This window comes from Labrus mixtus, chromosome 21 (assembly GCF_963584025.1).
Source record: "Labrus mixtus chromosome 21, fLabMix1.1, whole genome shotgun sequence".
Lineage (NCBI taxonomy): Eukaryota > Metazoa > Chordata > Actinopteri > Labriformes > Labridae > Labrus > Labrus mixtus.
In genome coordinates this window covers 23439423-23459835 of record NC_083632.1, presented here as the reverse complement: position 1 = coordinate 23459835, position 20413 = coordinate 23439423, and the positions used below count along the sequence as shown (strand labels likewise).

The following is a 20413-nucleotide window of genomic DNA, read 5'->3' as shown; positions in this document are numbered from 1 at the left end:
ATATACGCTAGTTTAGTCCTAAAGAATGCTTGAAAAAATCTACGTAGTATAATATTTGTATACATTTTATTATTAAATATAGGACAGCGCTTTTTTTTCTGTTTGTTTTCTTTTAATTGTTTTGCCCTTCATCTACAGGATGTACACATTAAGGTGCAGCATAATTCGTGAAAAAGAAAAGTTACCCATATTAGCGAAAATTCAGTAAATAAATGACATTAACCCCTCCCCCAATGTGACTCTTAACCAATAAGAAGGAGATAGGGGCGTGGAGCTGTAATGTTTACGTCTAGCCTGTCAGAAGTGGGACAGAGTGCAAACTCACCTGTCACACGGGCGGATACAGAGGCACAGCAGCGTCCAATGAGCCACTGCAAGACTGTGTATAGAAAGACTACTGTAAGGTAAGAACATACATCGTTTTTCAAATGTAGGGATTTGTACTGGACTGTGGTTGACTGACTTTCCAGATAAAGTTAACGCAAAACAACAGTTATAGTGTTGAATGTAAATAAAGTATGATGAGTTTTAAACACTGAAATGATGCTCTTATCTTTGGTGACTAGCAGAGCTTATTGAAGACAGTCCATGTGCTCTGACTTGTGTCTAAACTTGTGTGGATCGCTAAGAAAAGACACTACTGTTGTGTTTGAATAGAAAGTCTGTGTAAGACAGTCTGGGAATAGCTGACATCTAAGAAAACCATTGACGTCACTGTCTTTGTTCTAATATGACTGCATCCATATCATATCAGTCAAAACTATGGTTGGCAAAGGTACTGTAGTGCGTCTTCACTGGGTTGTCCAGATGATGCATTTACAGTATGTAGGGTAAAGACCAATTAAATTGAGACTAGCTCCAGACTAGCTAATCTAAATTAATGGCAGTTATCTCCTGCACCTGCTTGCAAAGTAGTCACCAGCTGCTGTGTTCAGAGGAGGCATTAACAGAGACATGCTATCAGGCTGACAGTGTTGACGAAGTAAAAACTTGTTGCAGTCATTTCTGGGTTATTAAAGAGTGAACTCATAATGATTGTTTGTAATGTAAAAAAAAGTGTCAGAAAAACAACTATACAGGTAACTAAGAATAAAGCTTGTTTTGTTTTATTCTGTAAAAACATTTCACCAACAAAGATGGAGGACAAATTCCTAAAATGTTTTTGTTATTTTTATTGCATCAACTTCCGTGATTGTTGTTTTGTCTTTAGAAGAAACACACTTGTTCAGTGTTCATTTGTCACATTAAAATGTCTCCCATTGTAATAATGATGCAAACTTTGACCCAGGATAAAAAAAAGGTCTCACAAATCTATATATATATATACCTATATATCTATATATCTTATGATCAATACACAATGCAGTCAGCAGGTCATGTGACCTTATCTGTGTATGGGCTGATGCAGCTCGCTGACAGACACGCTGCCACAGTGGCAGAGCAGAGGGTTAGGTTTAAAGGTTAAACAAGTGCATGGAAACACTTCCTGCTGCCAACTGTGACATATGGGCTTGATGGATAAAAGGCAGGATAGCACACAGGGCTCAGTCTTTATGTGCGTCGTTTCCTCACAAGGATTGTTTGCAACTTCACAATCAATGTGAGAGCTGGTGTAGAAGGGTGAGGTAGTTAAAAAATGTCTCCAGGTCACTGTTAATAACTGACCTACTTTCAGCCGCTCAAGTTTGTGAGACATATGAGAACACATGCAAACACGTTTTAAAAAGTTGAGTCAGTCCCTGTTTGCTGTAAAAACTTATAATCAGCGTAATTTCTCTACTAAACCCCTCTTTAATATGAAACATCATGTCATGCTCTCTTCCATCCTGAATCTCTTGTATCATCTGATATGCATCTGTTGAGTAAGAATATATAAGCTGGGAAATGTAGTTCACCACTGACCTTACTTGACCTACATTGGTGTGTGTGTGGTCTATGTGGCCCCTGCCAGCTGGTGGTAAGGTGTCAGGTCTGTTGTCCACAGAGCTGCCATGCTGAGGAGAGGCAGGAACGGGCGAGCTCGACACGTGGCCTTGACTGAAACACGGCACGAGACAGATGCCATGGCAATGATCCAGACATCGCACAGGGAGGAGTGGGAGGGCCGGACGACTACACAGGTGAGATTTTATGAGGAGGCAGTAACATTTGAGAAAGAAAAGAGTCTGGAAAGTGAGAAATTTAGAATTCAAATATGTTTTTATTAGTAGGTTGCTCAATTTGACAATGTAATTTCAATTGTTTAAATATATACTCCTCCTGGGGACAATAAAGTATATGTAATCTAATATATACTTTAATTTTTTTGCATTTGATAACATTTAAAAACAAGAAAAATACACACACTGCACAAATACACAATACTCCAAAAGGACATTTACAATCAATACCAGTAACCTTTTTTATCACGCACTTTTTAATTCTGAGTTACAATGTGTTCATAAAAGAAGCAAAATAAAACCGACAGGTCATAAAATCATGATCATGAAAGAAACAATTAAGAAATAATTATTTAAAATACTTGAATGAATTAAAGAGTTATAAAAGAAGGAAAATGTATGAGGTTGGAAGAAATAAAAAGGAGGCCAAAATACCCCCCTGGGATTACTCAGGATGTGTGTGGGACACACACATCCTGAGTAAGGCTTTGTATTTGCTTATTAATATGATAATAATGAAGTTTTGGCTGCAGACTGAGACACTTAAGCATCTTTTCTTAACTTGATATAAGAAGTGTTTAATATAAAAAACAGTTAAATGAACAAGAAGGATTTCTTCTGAGCACCAGTAGTTTTCCACTGGGACTGCCTCTTCTCTGAAAAGGCCGTCAGGGAGACCCGGTCAGGTCATCAAAGGCAGGGAAAGGGGGGCTTGTTATATTTGGAAGGGGTCTAATTTTACTTATGGGCACACATGTCATCTTTCACCAATAGGAAGCAGGAACAGCTTTCAGGGAAAAGGCATTCTTGTTCAGCCTGTGAAACATGACATACAGGTCAGATGGCTCTCACTTTGCTCCCAGTGAAATCCAAACAGGACAACCTCGCACTCCTTCAGTTTCTCTCCCTGCCGGCTCTTTACAAAATCACAGCTTCCCTAAAATCCTCAGGCTCCTCTCTTGTGCTCTGATCTAATTCCTTTTTCCCTCCTGCCGAGCCAACATCCCTGCCTGGACCATGGCCACATCTATGGACTTACCAGATGCTGTTTGCAATGTTTGTGTCACCCAGATCAGCGACCCGCAGGAGTCTGAGGTGGATTATCTGTCCAGTTCTCAGATGGAGTCTGAGGCGGTGGCCCTGCCCAGCACGGAGCCAGTGATAGGGGAGTCCTTCTGCCAGTGTGAGCGACAGGAAGAGTTCAGCCCGGGCTTTGGTGTCACCAGTGACTGCCTCTGTGGGGAGGAGGATCAGGGTGAGCAGAATACAGATACAGCATATGACTGATGGGACACTATAAGGACTTGTTTGTTGATAAATCCCACTTAAATTAACTTCTCTAAACAATAGCTACACATTCAGATATATTACTAACACAGTTTGTGTCTCCTCAGGTTTTGATTGGGTGTGGGATGAGCACTTTAAGTCTTCTGGAGCCTTCCTCAACTGTGACAGTAGGAAGGTGACCTTTCACTCCGACTACAGCTGCGGCACAGCGGCCATCCGTGGCACCAAGGAGCTCGCAGACGGCCAACACTTCTGGGAAGTGAAGATGACATCTCCTGTCTACGGAACTGACATGGTGGGTAGCAGAAGCTTTACTTCTTCAGATAACAAAGGCACCCGGGCTTATTTGGAAATCTCACTTTGGTTTTTATTGATGTTGAGGATCATCAACGACTGCTGTTGATGAACCTGGTTTGATCCTTTTTATTTGAATGTTTGATTGTGCAGATGGTGGGGATAGGGACCTCAGAGGTGAACTTGGAGAAGTTCAAGTACAGCTTTGGCAGCCTGCTGGGCCACGATGAGGACAGCTGGGGGCTCTCATACACAGGTCAGTAAAACAACACAATGTACCACTGAGGCTTTCCACCACTGGTATGAAGAATGTTGAAAAGTGAAATATTGAGGTGCTTGTACTTCACTTGATTATTTTATTGTATTTAACTCCACACTTCTTAATTTGACTTTGTGCATTTTTATAACTTATAAGTCTTTTTTTCTTTGACTTAGACTATTTTTAACTTAAAAATAAAAACATTTTTTATATTAAACCATTGTGTCATTGTGTAAAATAAGCAGTGACTGGTCAAGACACATTTCAGAAGTTATTCTTTAAATGTTTCTAAAGGTTTCTTTAAATAGGGCAGTAAAGAGAAGACAACATAATCTTCTGCTACACACATTAGTCCATTTTCTTCTTTTGTACAATTCTCAAATACATGCAATTCTGTCAGGTTTTTCATAGTTTTGCTCCATTTGCCCTGTTATTTAATAAATTCAATTAAATTCAATTAAATTCAATTGAACTTTATTTGTAAGGGACCATGTGCAATTAAAACATAAATGTAACCATTTGATGCATTGCACCAGAGTTAGCTTTGGGCTAATTTACATCTGCAGTCCCTTGAGACCCTTCAGATTCATCTTGTGACCCCTAAGATGGGGCAAAGCTCTACATTGGAACAACTGGATTAAAATACCTACAGTGTACATGAAGTTAATTAAAAGTTCATTTTTTACTGCTGATAAATCGTCCTTTTACTTTCACTTAATAAGATTTTAGTTGGCACAACCTGTAGAAATGTATTTTGTAGTATTGCTACATTTACATACTTCTTCCATGAATACTTTTTTTTACCATTACTCACCTATTTGGCATCTCTTTGTGTTTAAAGGTCACTTCCAGCACAAAGGGGACAAAGTGAAGTTCTCCACTCGGTTTGGTCAGGGCTCCATCATCGGAGTTCACCTAGACACCTGGCACGGCACCCTAACCTTTTACAAGAACCGATACTGCATAGGTGTGTTTCTCTGTAATACTAACAGATCTTATTCATCAGCAGCATCTTTATCTCCCCTCAGGCGATCTCACTGTACCACCTTTCTGCTCCAACAGGTGTCGCTGCCACGCGCCTGCAGAACAAGAAGTTCTTCCCCATGGTTTGCTCCACAGCAGCTAAGAGCAGTATGAAGGTGATCCGTGCCTGCTACACACCCACCTCCCTGCAGTACCTCTGCTGTGCCCAGCTCCGCCAAGTGCTGCCCTCCTGCCCAGACGTACTGAATACTGTGGAGCTCCCCCCCGGCCTGCGGACCCTCCTCCACACACAGCTCGGCTGGGTCTTCACCCTCAGCAGCAGCAGCCCGGAGCCTGACTTACCAGAACACCCGGACTTGAATGAGGTCTTCACGGAGGAGATTAGTCGGCCTTCCAGCCCCGTCCCAAGTCCAGTTTCCACCCTGAGTGCCTGCGCCTCCCCAAGCCCCTGCAACAGTCCACTTCCTGACTCTGTCCCCTACCCGTGCCCATGTCAGACGTCACTGCAGACTCAACCCTGCACATGCCACTGCCCTCCCACTCCCCCCAGCAGTGACTACGACAGCTGCTGCTCTGAGCCAGAGGATTACCAGTGCAAAAGATGCCGCTGGACATGACTCTGCTGTAAAAACTTTTAGGTTTTAATTTCATGGCATTCAAACAATGAATGGGCGAAGTAAGAAACTATAAAGGCAGTGAGACATTCAAGAGAATTGGGATACCAGGGTTCTCATTTTATCCAACATCTATACACGGGTTAATGAGAACCATTTGTATTGCACCTTTTCACTTTTTATTTATGCCAACCTAAGAGCGTTTCAGGTAAAACTGTTCAGAAGGATAGAGTCCAGACAGGACAGGATCTGCTTTTTTGATACAGAAGAAATTACTTTTTGTACAGTTAACATGTTGTATTATCAGCGTCTGGCTTAAATACCAAAAGTTGTTTGGTAACCATGCCGACAAGATGATTTGTTTTTCTATATGCAGTTTGTAATGAACTTTCTTACTCAGGAAATTCTATAAAATAAAACCAAAATGAGAATTTCTGTTGCAGCTCATTTTTATAGGACATTTCAAATAAACAAGTTATGAATAGGGGCATCTAAGAATTTATCTCACATTGATACATAAACAGAGCACTGTATCAGAACAATACATCATATACTGTACATCCTTTGTGATCAGATTTCACTCCATGAGTCAGAACATGTGTATAGAAAGTGCTTTTGGTGAACATCTAGGGCTCATTATTAGACATCAACATATTAGCAGCTCAGTAGTTACATCCATTCACTCTCTGGTCTTCATGTTGATACGTTAGTCCAGGACCAGCTGAGGGTTGGTGGTTGTGATGCAGCGGTAAACTCTGGCAGAAATGTCCGGTCCTACACGTCTCTCTTTACCTCCACTGTTCGCTAACACACCGGCCAGCAGTCCTTTTCTGTCCTCCTCCGACTCCAAACTCTGGTATGCCTAAAAATCATGACATATTTTATTTAACAATGTTTTCTACTTAATGTATGTCTTTTTCTGATTTTATGAATTCACTTTTAATTTGATTAATCTCAAACATTTCCAACATTTCATTTCTCTTCATCAAGCAAAAGACAAAACAAGTTTGCTTTTATATCTCATTTTCAAAGAATCATTTTGGATAAGTTGTTATGCATGTAAATGTGTCTTGCTTTGAGAGTGAATGGTTTAATAGGACTTAAGGCCACTCCCCCTGCCTGTCCTCATGCGTACCTGCAGAAGCAGCGGCGGTGACGGATATGCTGCTGTCACGGCTGAAGCCACAGCAGGACTAACTCTGTTAAGCTGTTGGATCTGTTTGCACCACACCTGCGTCAGCCCCGAGCCGTCTCTCTCTACCCGCACCCCGCTGGCCCAGGAACCGTCCACACAGAAGGGCAGCTCTGCTCGCTCGCTCAGCAGTCTGACAAAATGAAGATAAGTCTACTTATTATCAATGAACAACTAGTGATCATGGATGTTTAATGCCTGATAGAAAGTTTGGAGTCTTTAATGTGACAATGACTTTGATGGCTGCATACTTGAAAGGGCGTTTGGATAAGGCCTTGGTGACAGCACATACATGGTCAGTGACCTCCTGCCAGCCATCCAGGAACACCACTGAGATATTTTTGTAGAGCTGTAGGTAAACAAGAACCTGGAGAGGAATGGAAAAATAACATATGAAACCCCTCATCTTGTAGATCTGATTAGCTTTAGCCATGAAAGGTATAAAAAAAGATGGACGACACGACAGCTCCCCAAAAGTGAAGCCAAAACATTAAGCGCTCCTCGTGCAGACCTAATGTTGACACAAGGAAAAACTAAATTTGAAATACTTATAGAAACAGAGGTCTCACAAATGGTTTTGTGTCATTATAGTTAGTTATTATAAAGCTGATTTATCACCAAGTGTTCATTTTTCAGAACTTTAGTTACTTGGTGGTGAAAAGAGCGGATGTAACATTATGATTGAAGCTCCGTTGTCAATGCCGCTCCTGCGGGGGTCTTTACCGGATTAGCAGAGTAGAGGAAACTAAACAAACTGAACTGAAAACCAACATAAGAGTCAGTTCTGTTGTGGACTGTACCAATCTGAGGCAGTGAAAGGTGTGCTTTGATTAGCAGAAGGTGCAGGATGTCCATACATTAGCAGAATCTCTGCTGGACAACTCAGGCTTCAAATGACATCACCAGTGCAACTTGTCAGCGCCTGTTGCAAGGGGTATTTGGCTTCACTTTTGCACAACAGGAGTGGGTGAAAACCTGTTGTCCATGTTTATATTCATTTCATTTCATTTCATTTCACTTATTTATTTCTTCTGCACATGCCAAAACACACAACGTTCACAGAAAACGATTCACAACTTTTTATCCCAATCCATGTTTGGAAAGGAGCAGGGAAAAGAATAAATCATATTTTGCCTGCTCCTCACTCAAAAAGAAAACAAGAAATATCTAGATGGTCTCTCCAATTACAATCGCTTGGCAACCATGACCCAGCAACATAAAAAAAATCTGACAATTCAGAGTCTTTGACTTCACTTCCACATAAATAGGGAGGAAAACAAACACAACTAAAACACTAACTGCCAATTTCACAGTCTAATAACTGAAATATATTCACACAGCTCTTCAAGTCATTACATACATGGTTTAAGCAGCCCAGCTCAAGTACTATAAAAAGTTAATTATGTGCAATATTTAAAAAATGTTAACTTTCAACCTTCAGAAAAATCGTTGGGTAGTAAAACATTGGAAAAAGAACACTTTAGATCAACCAGCTGCAGAGTTAGTCATAGTCCACTGCACAGCTCCTACATTGCACCTTTTGTACATTTTGTGTTTTTTATTTTTGTTTTTATTTTGTGTTTTTTATTTATTTTATTTTTTACATTTTTAAATTCTGTTTTATATATTGTAATATCTTCTTATACTGTATTATTTAAGTTGTTGTTAGTTCTGCTTTATTTCCTTGTTAATTGTTTAGCACCAATACACCAAGTCAAATTCCTTGTATGTGTAAATGTACTTGGCAATAAACCCTGATTCTGATTCTGATTCTGAACTGACCTCCTCTACGTCCACATTCTCCATCCCAAATTTGGATTGGAAGGTCTCGTCTAATAAACGCACATCACAAGCATTTGTCCTGTTGGCAATAAGAACATGTGTGTTAACACCATAGGTAATGAAAGCTGGAACATAAGAAAGTAATCATTCTGTTATCTATGGATCATACACTGACCTGTAGTCTGTCACTAAGAGAGTGACCACCTTCTTAGCATCACGGTTGAGACACTCCAAAAGAAGACTGAGGATGGACCCTGTACCCGTCTCCTCCTCTTCACTATCAAGCATCTGGAGCTGTAACAAAGGAATATGAAGGAGTGCTTAGAATGCAGCATGGATGTAACTAAGACCACCAGAGACATTAATGTGAGCGTGCAACAAGCGTAATTATTAACAATTTAAGAGGTTGCTTACTTTCTTCAAGGAGATCACCATGTCCATAAACTCAGTCATATTCAGCACCAGAGTCACCTGCTCCTCCTCTAAAAAGCCTTCTCTGCCATCTCCTCTCTACAGACATAGGCAAGGCAAGTTTATTTATATAGCACATTTCAACAACAAGGCAATTCAGAGTGCTTCACACAAGACATGAAAAGCATCATGACAGAGGAAAGAAACAAACATACATGCAGATGAGTACGTGTGCATTTGATATTTTCACCTAGTCAAAGCTACAGGATTGCAGAAGTGAAACACAGTATTTATGTTACATTAAGTCCCTACCTGGGGTAAGTCCCTCGTCCAGGTGATGCTGTGTGGAAGCTGTTTGCTCTCAATGTTGAACCTCCATTCAAATGTAACCAGGGTGTCGAGCAAGAAGTCTGAGCCATCCTGCTGCAGAAGAGCTGGAGAAGAAAAGCCCCAAACTCTTTACAGATTTACAATTTGAACAATTCTGGTTTGTTAAGAAAAATTAAGCTACTACCCGAGTACTTCTGTTGGTTGATGGATGTAAGGAAGTGTGTGGTAAGCACAAAAGAAATTTAACTAGACTTTTTATTGATTTATCATCCAGTAGCTAGAAAAATGTCACCAGATGTGTTACAACCTCTGGATCTGCATGTTTATTAAATTATTTGTTGCTATGTTTAGGGAAACCAAGAAGTCCTCATCCTAAAAATAGTTTGTTTAAATACAATTTATTTAGTAAACTTACAAAAATAAATGTTGAAAACCTAAATGATGAAACTCATTTTATGCAATACAGTTAATAAGCACTGTGAACCAACTTCCTTTCAGCAAGTGTTTGTACTTATTTGTCTGCAGCTTGTATGGCACAGCAGCATACAAAAATATATAAACAAACAAGCTGTGTTAACATGTCTTAAAATCAAACTTCTCCAGATGTTATATATTACGGGGTTCCAAATGTGCAAACAAAGGGATGTGTGTGTCTAACTGTCCTTTAAAGGTACATTTAGTGTTACAGACCCTGGTTTCGGTGTGTCTTTTGCTCACATGACCACACATTTGTCAGTGTCTTTTGCTCACCTGGTGATTAATTTGTCCATCAATTCTGCTACAAACGTTTGTAGTTTTGTTGTACTCCCTGTTATGTGTCCTCTGACTGCCTCCTTGTTGTTCTGATGAGTTGTCTGAATGTGTCGTTCTGATGTGAATCATTATACACTTTTCTTTTTTATTTTAACGTATTATGCCAAAAAAATGTCAATAAATCCCTGACTTTGGACAAGCGTTCCCTGTACACCTCCTGGAATGATATTTTCCGACAGCATGTGAAGGCAGCACGGTCAGCCTGTGTACCTGGATCTATGCAGACAGTCAAACACTTCAGGCAGTTCTCCGGCCGCAGACTCTTTAGGTTCTCTGCCGCCTCTCTCCTCCTCTGCTGCTGCTGTCTCTTCTCCTCCTTCTCCCTGGCTCTGGCTGTTCTCTGCTTCTCCCTCTCCTCCCTCCGCTCCCGGGCTCTCTCTCTCTCCGCCTCTACCTCCCCCTTGGTGCGACGTTTTCTTGCAGGACTCGGTTTTAGTAAATCTGTTCGCGGTGGAGACAGTGAAGAACTTTTAACTGACTCACTTGTGTTGTCTGCAGGTAGTTGGGTGATTTTGCAGGAATGGTCTGAAGTCTGATTCTTTATGGACACTTTGCTGCTGACTGTTGCTGCCTGACTGCTTTCCTCCTGGTTTAACTCGGTTTTCGTTTCAGTGTCGCTTTCCTCAGATTCAGATATTTCCCATGTTTTAGCTCTGCGCAGAACAGACATTTCATATGTTTAAGACATATTCAAAAGCTTCCCAAACACCTTTACGTACACACATTCTTCTTCCTAAATGAAATCCGTCTCAACTCGACGGTGTCCGCTGAGGGACAAAACAGTAAACCGCGCTTTATAATATAATATGATATGATATGATATGATATAATATAATTAAATATAATATAATATGATATAATGTGGTGATTTTATACTTCGCTCACGTTGATGTAATTCACTTGCAGCTTTATGGTAAATACTTTAAAATGTATTTTTAAAATTTAGAATATAACCTATCTTATAACCTATATTGTTGCTTCGGCTTCTAGTTTTTTCTTATTCATAACTGTAGAAAATACTTTAAATGGAAAACTGAAACTGCTCAATAAAGTTTTGGGGAATAACAAAGAAAAAAACCCACTGAATCCAGCGTAGCGTTTGCTGTCTGCGGAGATTTCCAAACGATCTGCTGCGTCCCTGCAGAGCTGCAGGTCTTTCCATGTGGTTAGTAAAGCTGTGGCCAGCGGACCGCAGCAGGAGAATCGTAGCAGCAGACTGCTAACCTGCTTCACCAGCTTTCCATGTAAACAACTCTGAAATGATGTGATACTTTTTTGTTTTGTAGTCACTGTGCTTTTTTCTCACCATGACGCAGCCGGCAGAGAAAGGTACGTCTGAATATATTTTTTTTATTTGACCGAAGTTGCTCAAATCATTGTATTGTGAACATCCAGACCCCTGTTTCACAACCCTCTGTATACTTCCCTAAAAACTGACCGGGCCACAGAACCACCCACTCAGCACTTTACACTTCAAGTCTCTTGAAAAAGCTCATGTGACTAACTTGGAAGTTGCCTAATGGTTTGTTATTTCATTAATGTCTTATTCGCTGTTTAATTTAGCCTACTAACACACTAAGCTAACTCAGCTAACTCTCACAACAACAGATTGTTTTCCTCTGGAGGCCAACATGAAGGTCTTCAATGGACCGAGTTAAGCTATAGATACTTTAAGACCAAACGGAGTGTTTTAAGCTCCTCTCTACTTAAAATTACATTTTTTTTCTCAGTGTGAGAATTTACTAAGTAGGCTACATCTGTTGAGGTACTGCACGTAGCTTTCGTATTTCCACTCAGTACAACTTTATACTTGTTTGGTATTCAAATATTTATTTGGCACCATGAGGTATTTGGTAAATATGAGATTCAGATGATTACTATGAAATAAATCAATTACAGTCAGTATAATTCACATGATAATATCCTGTCTTTATTATGAGTACTTGTTAAGTTTGGCAGTAAATTGTAATGCTCACTAGTTTAAGTATGAAGGGCATTTATTTGCTTCTTTCAATGATGTAAGTTTTAAGTGAGACTGTACAAAGCAGAGTGTTTTATATATGAACACATGCTTTTCAGTATGTTCAGAATGAACATTGTAATCAATGGTTCTTGTGGGTGTCAATGCCCAAACAGACCACTCAATGGTATCAGCTTGCCAACGCTCACCTTTTTTAAATACTGATTTGTTTGTTGTCTCTGATTAATCTCCTTCTGTTGTTTGTTTGTGAATATATCTGCATTGTCTGGGTGGACTGTGGAACAGAATTGCCCTCTGTGTTGAGGAAATCACTAAGACTTGACTCCACACAATAAGACTCAGTTGACTCAGATGGCTTACGTTGATGAAAGTTTAAACATAAGAAGAATACTCATGAGGAGACATGATTCAACATCACACTTCTGTACTCGTGTCTTGCTCAATCACATCTGCAGAACTTTTCAAAAGGCATCGCATATATCCTAAAAGACATTACCATTATCAGGGTCACATTGACCCACCTAGACTAATCTGTGACGTCTATAACACTGGAGCAGACAACAAGTCTACCAAACATCCTTACAGATATCAGGAAGAACAGTTGACACTCTCTAAGCTGTACTTGGTGTTCTAATAACAGCTGAACTCTGTCAGGTCTGACTGACATTAGAGAACAGTAAATAAACATAATGACATCTGTACATTATAATCTAAATAACTACAGAGATTCCACCACAGACAGGGATAAATGAAGTTGTCTTAAGTGATAAATGCAACAATAAAGTATAAACTTTCATGCTGATTTTCTATGTATAAAAAAACACAGGTGTTGGTTTTTCTACCTGTCTTTGAAATTGCCAGGAAGGACTCATTCTTCACTCTTTTTGTTATTCTACAGCGTATTATCGCTTTGTGGTGCTGTTCTTCAACTGTCTGCTGACATTCGGCTCCTACTTCTGCTTTGACATCCCCAGTGTTTTGCAGGATCAGTTCCAAGGGGTAAGAAAGTCTGAGGTCGCAGGGCAGACCAGTTTATAGATGATGATATCTCCACATACCACGATGATATCAAATGACTTTAATCTCTGGCTTTCTCTCGTCTGACAGAACCTGACATGTCCCAATTCCACCGTGATCAATGGGACAGTGGACTGTGTGGAGGGACTGGGGATGAGTCCTCAGCAGTATAATCTGCTTTATGCAATATATGCTTGGACGTAAGTAAACACACACACACACACACACACACACACACACACACACACACACACACACACACACACACACACACACACACACACAGCTTGTGCTGTAACATACTGAACGTAGAAAAGCTTGACTTTGTGTTTTTCTGTCCTATCTACAGGAATGCAGTCGTGGTTGTCCTTGCTGGTTTCCTGATTGACAAATTAGGAAATCGCTGTGAGTTTAAATGAAGTGTATCTGCAAATCTTTCAATCAAACAACAACAGAACAACTGCCTTCTGTAAAGTAGCTCTGTGTGAATTGATTCTCCTTGCGTCCTCTCTGCAGTCGGAGTGTTTCTCTTCTCCTTCCTGTGTGTTCTGGGCTCGTCGCTGTTTGCACTGGGCTCTCACTTTAAAGGAACTCCCTACCTGCTGCCGCTCATGCTCACAGGCCGATTACTGTTTGGATCGGGCAACGGATCTTTGACCAGTAAGGCCTCTTTACAGGAAGTCACATGCTTGTGCAGTGTCAGCTCAGAGAAAGCTTCCTAAACCGCTCTCTCCTCTACTTTTTTTTATCAGTTGTTCAGAACCGCATCACAGCCTTCTGGTTCAAAGGGAAGGAGCTGGCCTTGGCTTTCGGTGTGACCCTGGCATTCTCTCGTCTGGGGTCGGTCCTGAACTTCTTCTTCACCCAGAAGTTTGAGGAAAAATATGGCATGCAGTGGACCCTCTGGGGTGGTACGTAACGAGAGGATGGAAACCTCAAACTTTAAAGCATGACAGTAGAACGTATACAAGAAGTGGACGTCGCCTCTTGGTTTCAAAGTGAAGCCAATTTGGAGGTGCCTTAAAACTGTTTTTTCTAATGGCCAACAGGGACTCTACTTCTCAGCTGATTTATTACCTCAGACAAACACAAGTCTTCATGTTTTCGTCCACTGAAGCTACAGACCAATCACAGATCAGTGGGTGGGACCTCACTCCCAGAATCAAAACTTAACGTCCGCCATATTGCTCGGTAGCTTGGTATGTGTTGTAGTAAATGTCTGTAACTAGAGGACCCTAGCTTCAGTGGGAGTGGCCTGTGGTGCTGTGCATTCTGGGAGTTGTTGTCTTTCATCCACGAGCCAAAAAGACACTTTCTGTCTTTTCTCGGCCAAGAAGGCACCAACTTCAAAAGTTATTTCACATTTCTACTACATATATGACCCAATGTTAATACAGATTCATGTTTCAACGGGTGAAGTATCCCTTTAAGGACGTACCTCTTTAAACCAGGATAAAGTCATACCAGTGCAAATCCACCCTGTTGTTGAAACATGGTCATTTATAGTTCCAGAAAACCAAGATGTTGACGGCCTAAAGCTGCCCCCAAGGCTTCAAAAGAGGCTTTTATATAAATGTCTGACTTCAGGGTGGCTACATCCATTTCTGTATTCAGGGTGTGAACGTAACATTTTCCCTCCTGCTTAATGTCACTTGATGCTTTGTTTCCTAGGTGCTATATTATGTGTGCTTGGCTTCGCATCCGCCATTCTCGTCAGCACGATGGACAAGATCGGAATGAAACAGCTCGGTCTTGATGGAGCCATTCAAGAGGAGTCCCGCAAAGTGGTATGAACACGATCTGACCGCCTTTTTTAAAATAACATTTGATGAACTTCTTTCTTTGTTTGTGTCCTGCAGTGTGAAGACTAAATGATTCTCTGTGTTTATTTAGAGAATTCAGGATGTGAAGCTCCTCTCGCTGAGATACTGGCTGCTGGTTCTCACCATCATGTTCTTCTACAATGGCATCTTCCCGTTCATCGCAGATGCTAGGTAGAGCCACTTAGACCATTCAAAACTGGATTTATCCCAGAGGGCAATTTGGTTCCACAGTCTACCCAATACATGCAGACATTTACAAACATCAGGCGGAGTACGTCAGAGACTACAAACAAATCAGTCCTTGATAAAGATGAGCGCTGGTACACTGACACCCTCGTGTGGTCTCCTTGGGCAATGAAACCCACAGTTTATGGACAACAGTGATAGATAAATAAGTAAATAAATACATAACCAAGACATTCTAGGATGCACTGCAATCACAATGAGGACTACATAAAAGGAATGTATGTACAGGCCCCTGTTGCAGGAGTCAGGAATAAACCACTGTATGGTTCAACATAAGAACAAGGGACCCGATAGAGATAATATTAAATCAGTGTTCCCAGGAAGCTAAGTGATCATTTATTGCCTTTAAATACTATAAAATGTTATAATCTTAAATGTGCTGCGTAACTTTACCTGCCCCTTCAAGTCTATATATAACTTCAGGACTGTGTTATTATGACCCAAGCACACTAACAAGAGTCCTTTTTGTCTGCTGTTTGTTCCCTGTCCAGTAAGTTCATTCAGGATAAGTACAGTGGCTACAGTCAGAAGGAGGCGGCGTACATTGCCGGGGCGGTTTACGACAGCTCACTGATCCTCTCGGCCAGCGTGGGCATTCTCATAGTAAGTATCTGGAACCTGGATATCTTACCTGTTGACTTACCTGTTCCACAATCTGTCACTTCTTTGTTTCAGGATTTTGTGGGTCTGAGGGGCATATTTGCTCTGGCCTGTGCCGTCCTCACGCTGCCCGTGTTCGGGCTCCTCGCCTTCACATTTGTACCGCCTCTCGTCTCCACCATATGGCTCGGAATCACCTACTCTTTCGCAGCAGTATGTTTACTACCCCCCCAAAAATGTCCAAAAATAAGTTTGTTATCGTGTTTAGAAAGGCTTGTTCCTTTAATTCATCCCTCTGTGTCGTCTCCCAGGCGAGCATGTGGCCGTCCATCCCCCTCGTGGTTCCTCAGGCGACTCTGGGGACGGCCATGGGTATGGCCACCTCCATACAGATGATTGGGATCGGGGTGTCAAATCTGGTGGTCGGGCAGATTTTGGGTACCAAGTCCAGGTAGGAAGTAGTTCAGATGAGGATGTTGTCGCAGACAGAATATGTCATGTGTTTGAACTTTCTGTTTGCTCCTGTCCAGTGAAACCAAGATTCCATTGTGGCGTTGGCAGAGGATGATGATCTTTATGTTAGCCAACACGGTCAGCTGCATCGTCACCTCAGTGCTGCTTAATGTTGTCGACCGCAGACAGGTCAGAAATCTTACACACTGCTCCTTTATTTACTACGACAAAAATCGGAATCCACTTTTTTTTTTTTTTTTTGCGTAATAAAGAGAATTTGTCTTGGAGTTTTGGTGCAAAACGGTGGACATAAAAACAGGAAACACGTAAACAGATGTCTGCTACAATCAAGAAACTGAAATAGAAGTTAAACAAAGAACAAACATTTAAAACATATATGATACAAGTATGTAAAAGAAGCATGTGTTTGTGTCTGTTTGCTGAATTTAGCAGTGTGTTGAGTCAGTTTGTGATTTTTCCTCTCCAGGGCGGGACCCTGAACAAGACGACCAAGAGGTCAGAGGCAGCAGAGAGAGACTCGGACAGAGAGCCGCTCAACCAGGCAGAGGAGGAGGAGGAGGAGGAAGACGAGGAGGAAGAGGAGGCGGTCAGATCTCATTCTATCAACTCCTGAGCTTTTCAACAGTTTTCTCTTTCTCTTGATATATTTTTGTATGTACTAGTTTTTATTTTGATCATGGACTTGATGAATTACCTCATCTTACTACAGTGTATGATAAAGCAGTACATTGACTCAGAATGATTCATGGTTATTAACAGTCAACTAGGTCAGGGTTCGACATTATAACTGGCCCGGATGAATGATTGACAGAGTCAGAGTCGGGCCAGCTGATTGCACGTTCAGCTGACCAGCTCGGGTCAGTTCAAATACTGCCTGAAAAAAAAAATAGACAGTAACACGTTCTCAATTTCACAGCGCTATCCTGTCATGCCGGTGTTTTGTCAGTAATTATTTTTAAACGTTGTGCTAATAACTGCTACAGCATCAACGTATCATAAGCGCTCGTGCGTGCGCAGGTGTGTCACAGTTAAAAGGCAACCGAGGTTTCACTGCTCTCACTCCCGCTCGCTACTCTCGAATTGAACACTCGCACACAGATTTTAGCGCAGGTTTTCTCTGATAAAAAAACATGTTTTAAAACCATCAGAGCCCGACAAAAGCCGAGCTAAAATCAGCATTCAAAGGAAACAAATCACCGGAAGAGTGGAGAGTGACAGCAGGGCATGACGAAAACAGAAGGGAGAAAAGTTTGAGCCACAGTGACAGACAGCTGGAGGAGCTGGAACACGTTAAAGTTAAAGACTATCCTGGTAAAGATTAAAGGTATTCACAAAGCATCTTAGCCCTGAAGAGAGCTCCTAAAGTAAAGATCTAAGGATGAAGAGTTTCTCACAGAGAAGAAAGAAGGAGAGATTCCAGATCTATCACAGCCTCATATTAATATCAGATTAAATAGACTCTTACAGTTACCAGCATGGTGAATAAACATGAGCACATAAATATAAGAAAAATACACAATATTTTTATAATTAGAGCTCAATTAATTAAATAAAAGTTGTAATTGACTTTTGCATCAGAATGGTTCAAGAGTAAATTGGTGACTGTTATTCTTCAAATCAAAAGTAATGTTCCTGGGCCAGCGGTTACTGCTACATATATTCACTTTTTGAAGTATTACATAAGACAGACAGTAGTGACAGAAACATGGTATCAGAACATAGACAGCCAAACATAAATCTTTTTATGTCATGTAAAGAAAATGTCACAAATATGTCAGGTCTGTGTGAATATACTGTAATTGTCTTTTATGGTTCTAACGGTTAGAACCATAAAAGACAATGGGCAAACTACGGCCCGTTGGGCTTTTTAATCCGGCCCGCCGAACTTGTCCAAATTATATTATTATTAAATTAAATTTTATTATAATTAAACCTTGTTCGTTTTCCCCTGTAATGCCCGCGTTTCCCCAATAGATGGCGCACTTCAGAGTGTGGTGTATTATTCACTTTGCCCTATGAACCCGTATGAGCCCTTCTGTAAAGATGAGCGGATCAAAGAAAAGTGGACAGTGAATGCTGAGTGTTTAATACGGAGTGGACAACTAAATATTTTTTCACTGAAGTCCGATCAAAGGCTGTATGCCTGATATGCCAAGAAACTGTCGCAGTTTTCAAAGAGTACAGTATCAGCCGTCACTTTGCTACGAAGCATGCTAACTACGCTAGCAAGCAGTCCCCGCAAGAACTGGCGGCTGCGGCTCAGAGGTTGAAGGATAATTTACAGACTCAGCAACATTTTTTTCACCAACAAACTGCGATTCAAGAGTCAACTACCAAGGCAAGTTTTTAGCTGGCATTCAAATTAGCAAAGGCTAGCAAGCCTTTCTCCGAAGGCGAGTTTTTAAAAGAATGCATGGTAGAGACAGCAGGTCTCTTGTGTCCGGAGAGCCAAGGCCAGTTTGAAATAATCAGTTCATCACACAGGACTGTGACTCACTGTGTGGAACTGATTGACGAAGATATAGCCAGAGAATTAAACAAAAAGGCTGAGTCCTTTAAGTTATATTCACTAGCGCTGGATGAAAGTAATGACATGAAAGACACTGCTCAGTTCCTCATTTTTATCCGAGGGATTAATGACAGTTTTGAGATAACGGAGGAGTTTTTGACCATGGAGTCCCTGAAAGGAAAAACGCGAGGAGAGGACTTGTATAACCAGGTGTCTGCTGTCATCGAGAGAATGAAGCTACCTTGGAGTAAACTTGCCAATGTCACAACGGATGGATCACCAAATTTAACTGGAAAACATGTTGGGCTGCTGAAAAGAATCCAGGATAAAGTGAAAGAGGAAAACCCTGACCAGGATGTTATTTTCCTTCACTGCATCATCCATCAGGAATCTCTGTGTAAGTCTGTATTGCAGCTTAATCATGTCGTGAATCCAGTTGTAAAACTTGTTAACTTGATACGAGCAAGGGGACTTCAGCATCGTCAGTTTATTATGTTCCTGGAGGAAACTGATGCGGATCATCAGGACTTACTGTACCACTCTCGTGTCCGCTGGTTAAGTTTGGGCAAAGTGTTTCAACGAGTGTGGGAGCTGAAAGAGGAGATCAGTGCATTTTTGGAGTTAATGGGGAAATCCGACGAATTTCTTGAGCTAAGCGACAAGAACTGGCTTTGTGACTTTGCATTTGCTGTGGACATATTTTCACACATGAATGAGTGTAATTAAATGAATGCATTTGGAAATCAATTTGTACAATGAGCCTTGCATATTCATGCTTTGCTACCTGTTAAAGGCCAAATCCTTTCATGTAATGGCTTTTACATGTCATTTATATTAGTTCACACAAACACTCCATCCATCTGTTCCTGGCCCGGCCCCTCTGTCAAATTTTAGAACCCATTGTGGCCCGCGATTCAAAAAGTTTGCCCACCCCTGATCTAACCCAACACAGTGAATTGTTTGTATGTTTTGTCTTTGTGTTTTTGGATATCGCTTCTTGTTTTGAAAAAAGGGATTTTTGATCTATTTCATATCACAGAAAAGCAAAAATAAAATCATATTACCTGTTTCCACATGTGACTTTGCGTTACATGTATGTCCTGAACAATGTTTGACACCAACAAGTTAGTCATAGTCTGTCTCTTTGCTACGGTAATCACATTCACACAGTAGCATCATGAATCCACATTTCTAACACTTTCTGATCCAAAGAGGGAACTTTGGGCAGACCTAATTAAATCGTTTCACAGAAACAGTGTTTAAATGTAAAAGAGTAGCCCTGGTTAATAAACCCTGCAGACCATTATCATCCCTGAGTTGCAGCTCTGCGTAACATTGAGGAGCTTGATAGTGATATATCTCTCCTCCCAACATATTCCTGTCTCTCTTCTGCTGTCTAATCTAATAAAAGCCCCAAAAAATAACTTACACAAAGGGACGATATTAACACAACTACTTTACAATATATATGGTTATAAAATAACGATATAAATAAGAACCAGAATCATTTTCTACTGAATACTCAGCTCAGTGTTTGTACCACATTATAGCCACTAGGTGGAGCTCTTTCCACATTTGCTTTCATTTGCGTGTGATTGTTTGTTTTTCTCCGTCGATTTTACTATAACCTCGCTCTGG

At 40.9% G+C, this 20413-nt stretch overlaps 3 protein-coding genes across 4 annotated transcripts; 2 read left to right on the top strand and 1 right to left on the bottom strand.

The window, feature by feature from the left end:
• Positions 1–248: 248 nt before the first annotated feature.
• Positions 249–6028, top strand: LOC132955470 (SPRY domain-containing SOCS box protein 3-like). 2 transcript variants are annotated; one of them, XM_061028318.1, is made up of 7 exons: positions 249–404; positions 1985–2120; positions 3231–3414; positions 3554–3741; positions 3894–3996; positions 4841–4966; positions 5062–6028. In XM_061028318.1, exons 1-7 carry the CDS (start codon positions 280–282, stop codon positions 5598–5600), a joined length of 1401 nt encoding a protein of 466 aa, XP_060884301.1. In that variant the 5' UTR covers positions 249–279; the 3' UTR covers positions 5601–6028. The 2 variants fall into 2 exon arrangements, with proteins under 2 accessions (XP_060884301.1, XP_060884302.1); XM_061028319.1 differs by having other exon boundaries at positions 306–404; positions 1952–2120.
• Positions 6029–10902, bottom strand: LOC132955472 (probable crossover junction endonuclease EME2). The gene is made up of 8 exons (XM_061028320.1): positions 10336–10902; positions 9295–9416; positions 8986–9081; positions 8747–8865; positions 8572–8650; positions 7041–7156; positions 6733–6922; positions 6029–6459 (listed from the first exon to the last, which is right to left on the bottom strand). The coding sequence occupies exons 1-8, from the start codon at positions 10793–10795 to the stop codon at positions 6304–6306; spliced, it is 1338 nt and encodes a 445-aa protein (XP_060884303.1). The 5' UTR covers positions 10796–10902; the 3' UTR covers positions 6029–6303.
• A 324-nt stretch (positions 10903–11226) lies between these two features.
• mfsd1l (major facilitator superfamily domain containing 1-like) lies at positions 11227–19848 on the top strand. Its single transcript, XM_061028317.1, has 13 exons — positions 11227–11454; positions 13005–13105; positions 13214–13323; positions 13473–13528; positions 13640–13783; positions 13876–14034; positions 14795–14910; positions 15017–15117; positions 15684–15795; positions 15868–16005; positions 16104–16243; positions 16323–16434; positions 16733–19848. The coding sequence occupies exons 1-13, from the start codon at positions 11433–11435 to the stop codon at positions 16877–16879; spliced, it is 1458 nt and encodes a 485-aa protein (XP_060884300.1). The 5' UTR covers positions 11227–11432; the 3' UTR covers positions 16880–19848.
• Positions 19849–20413: the final 565 nt, after the last annotated feature.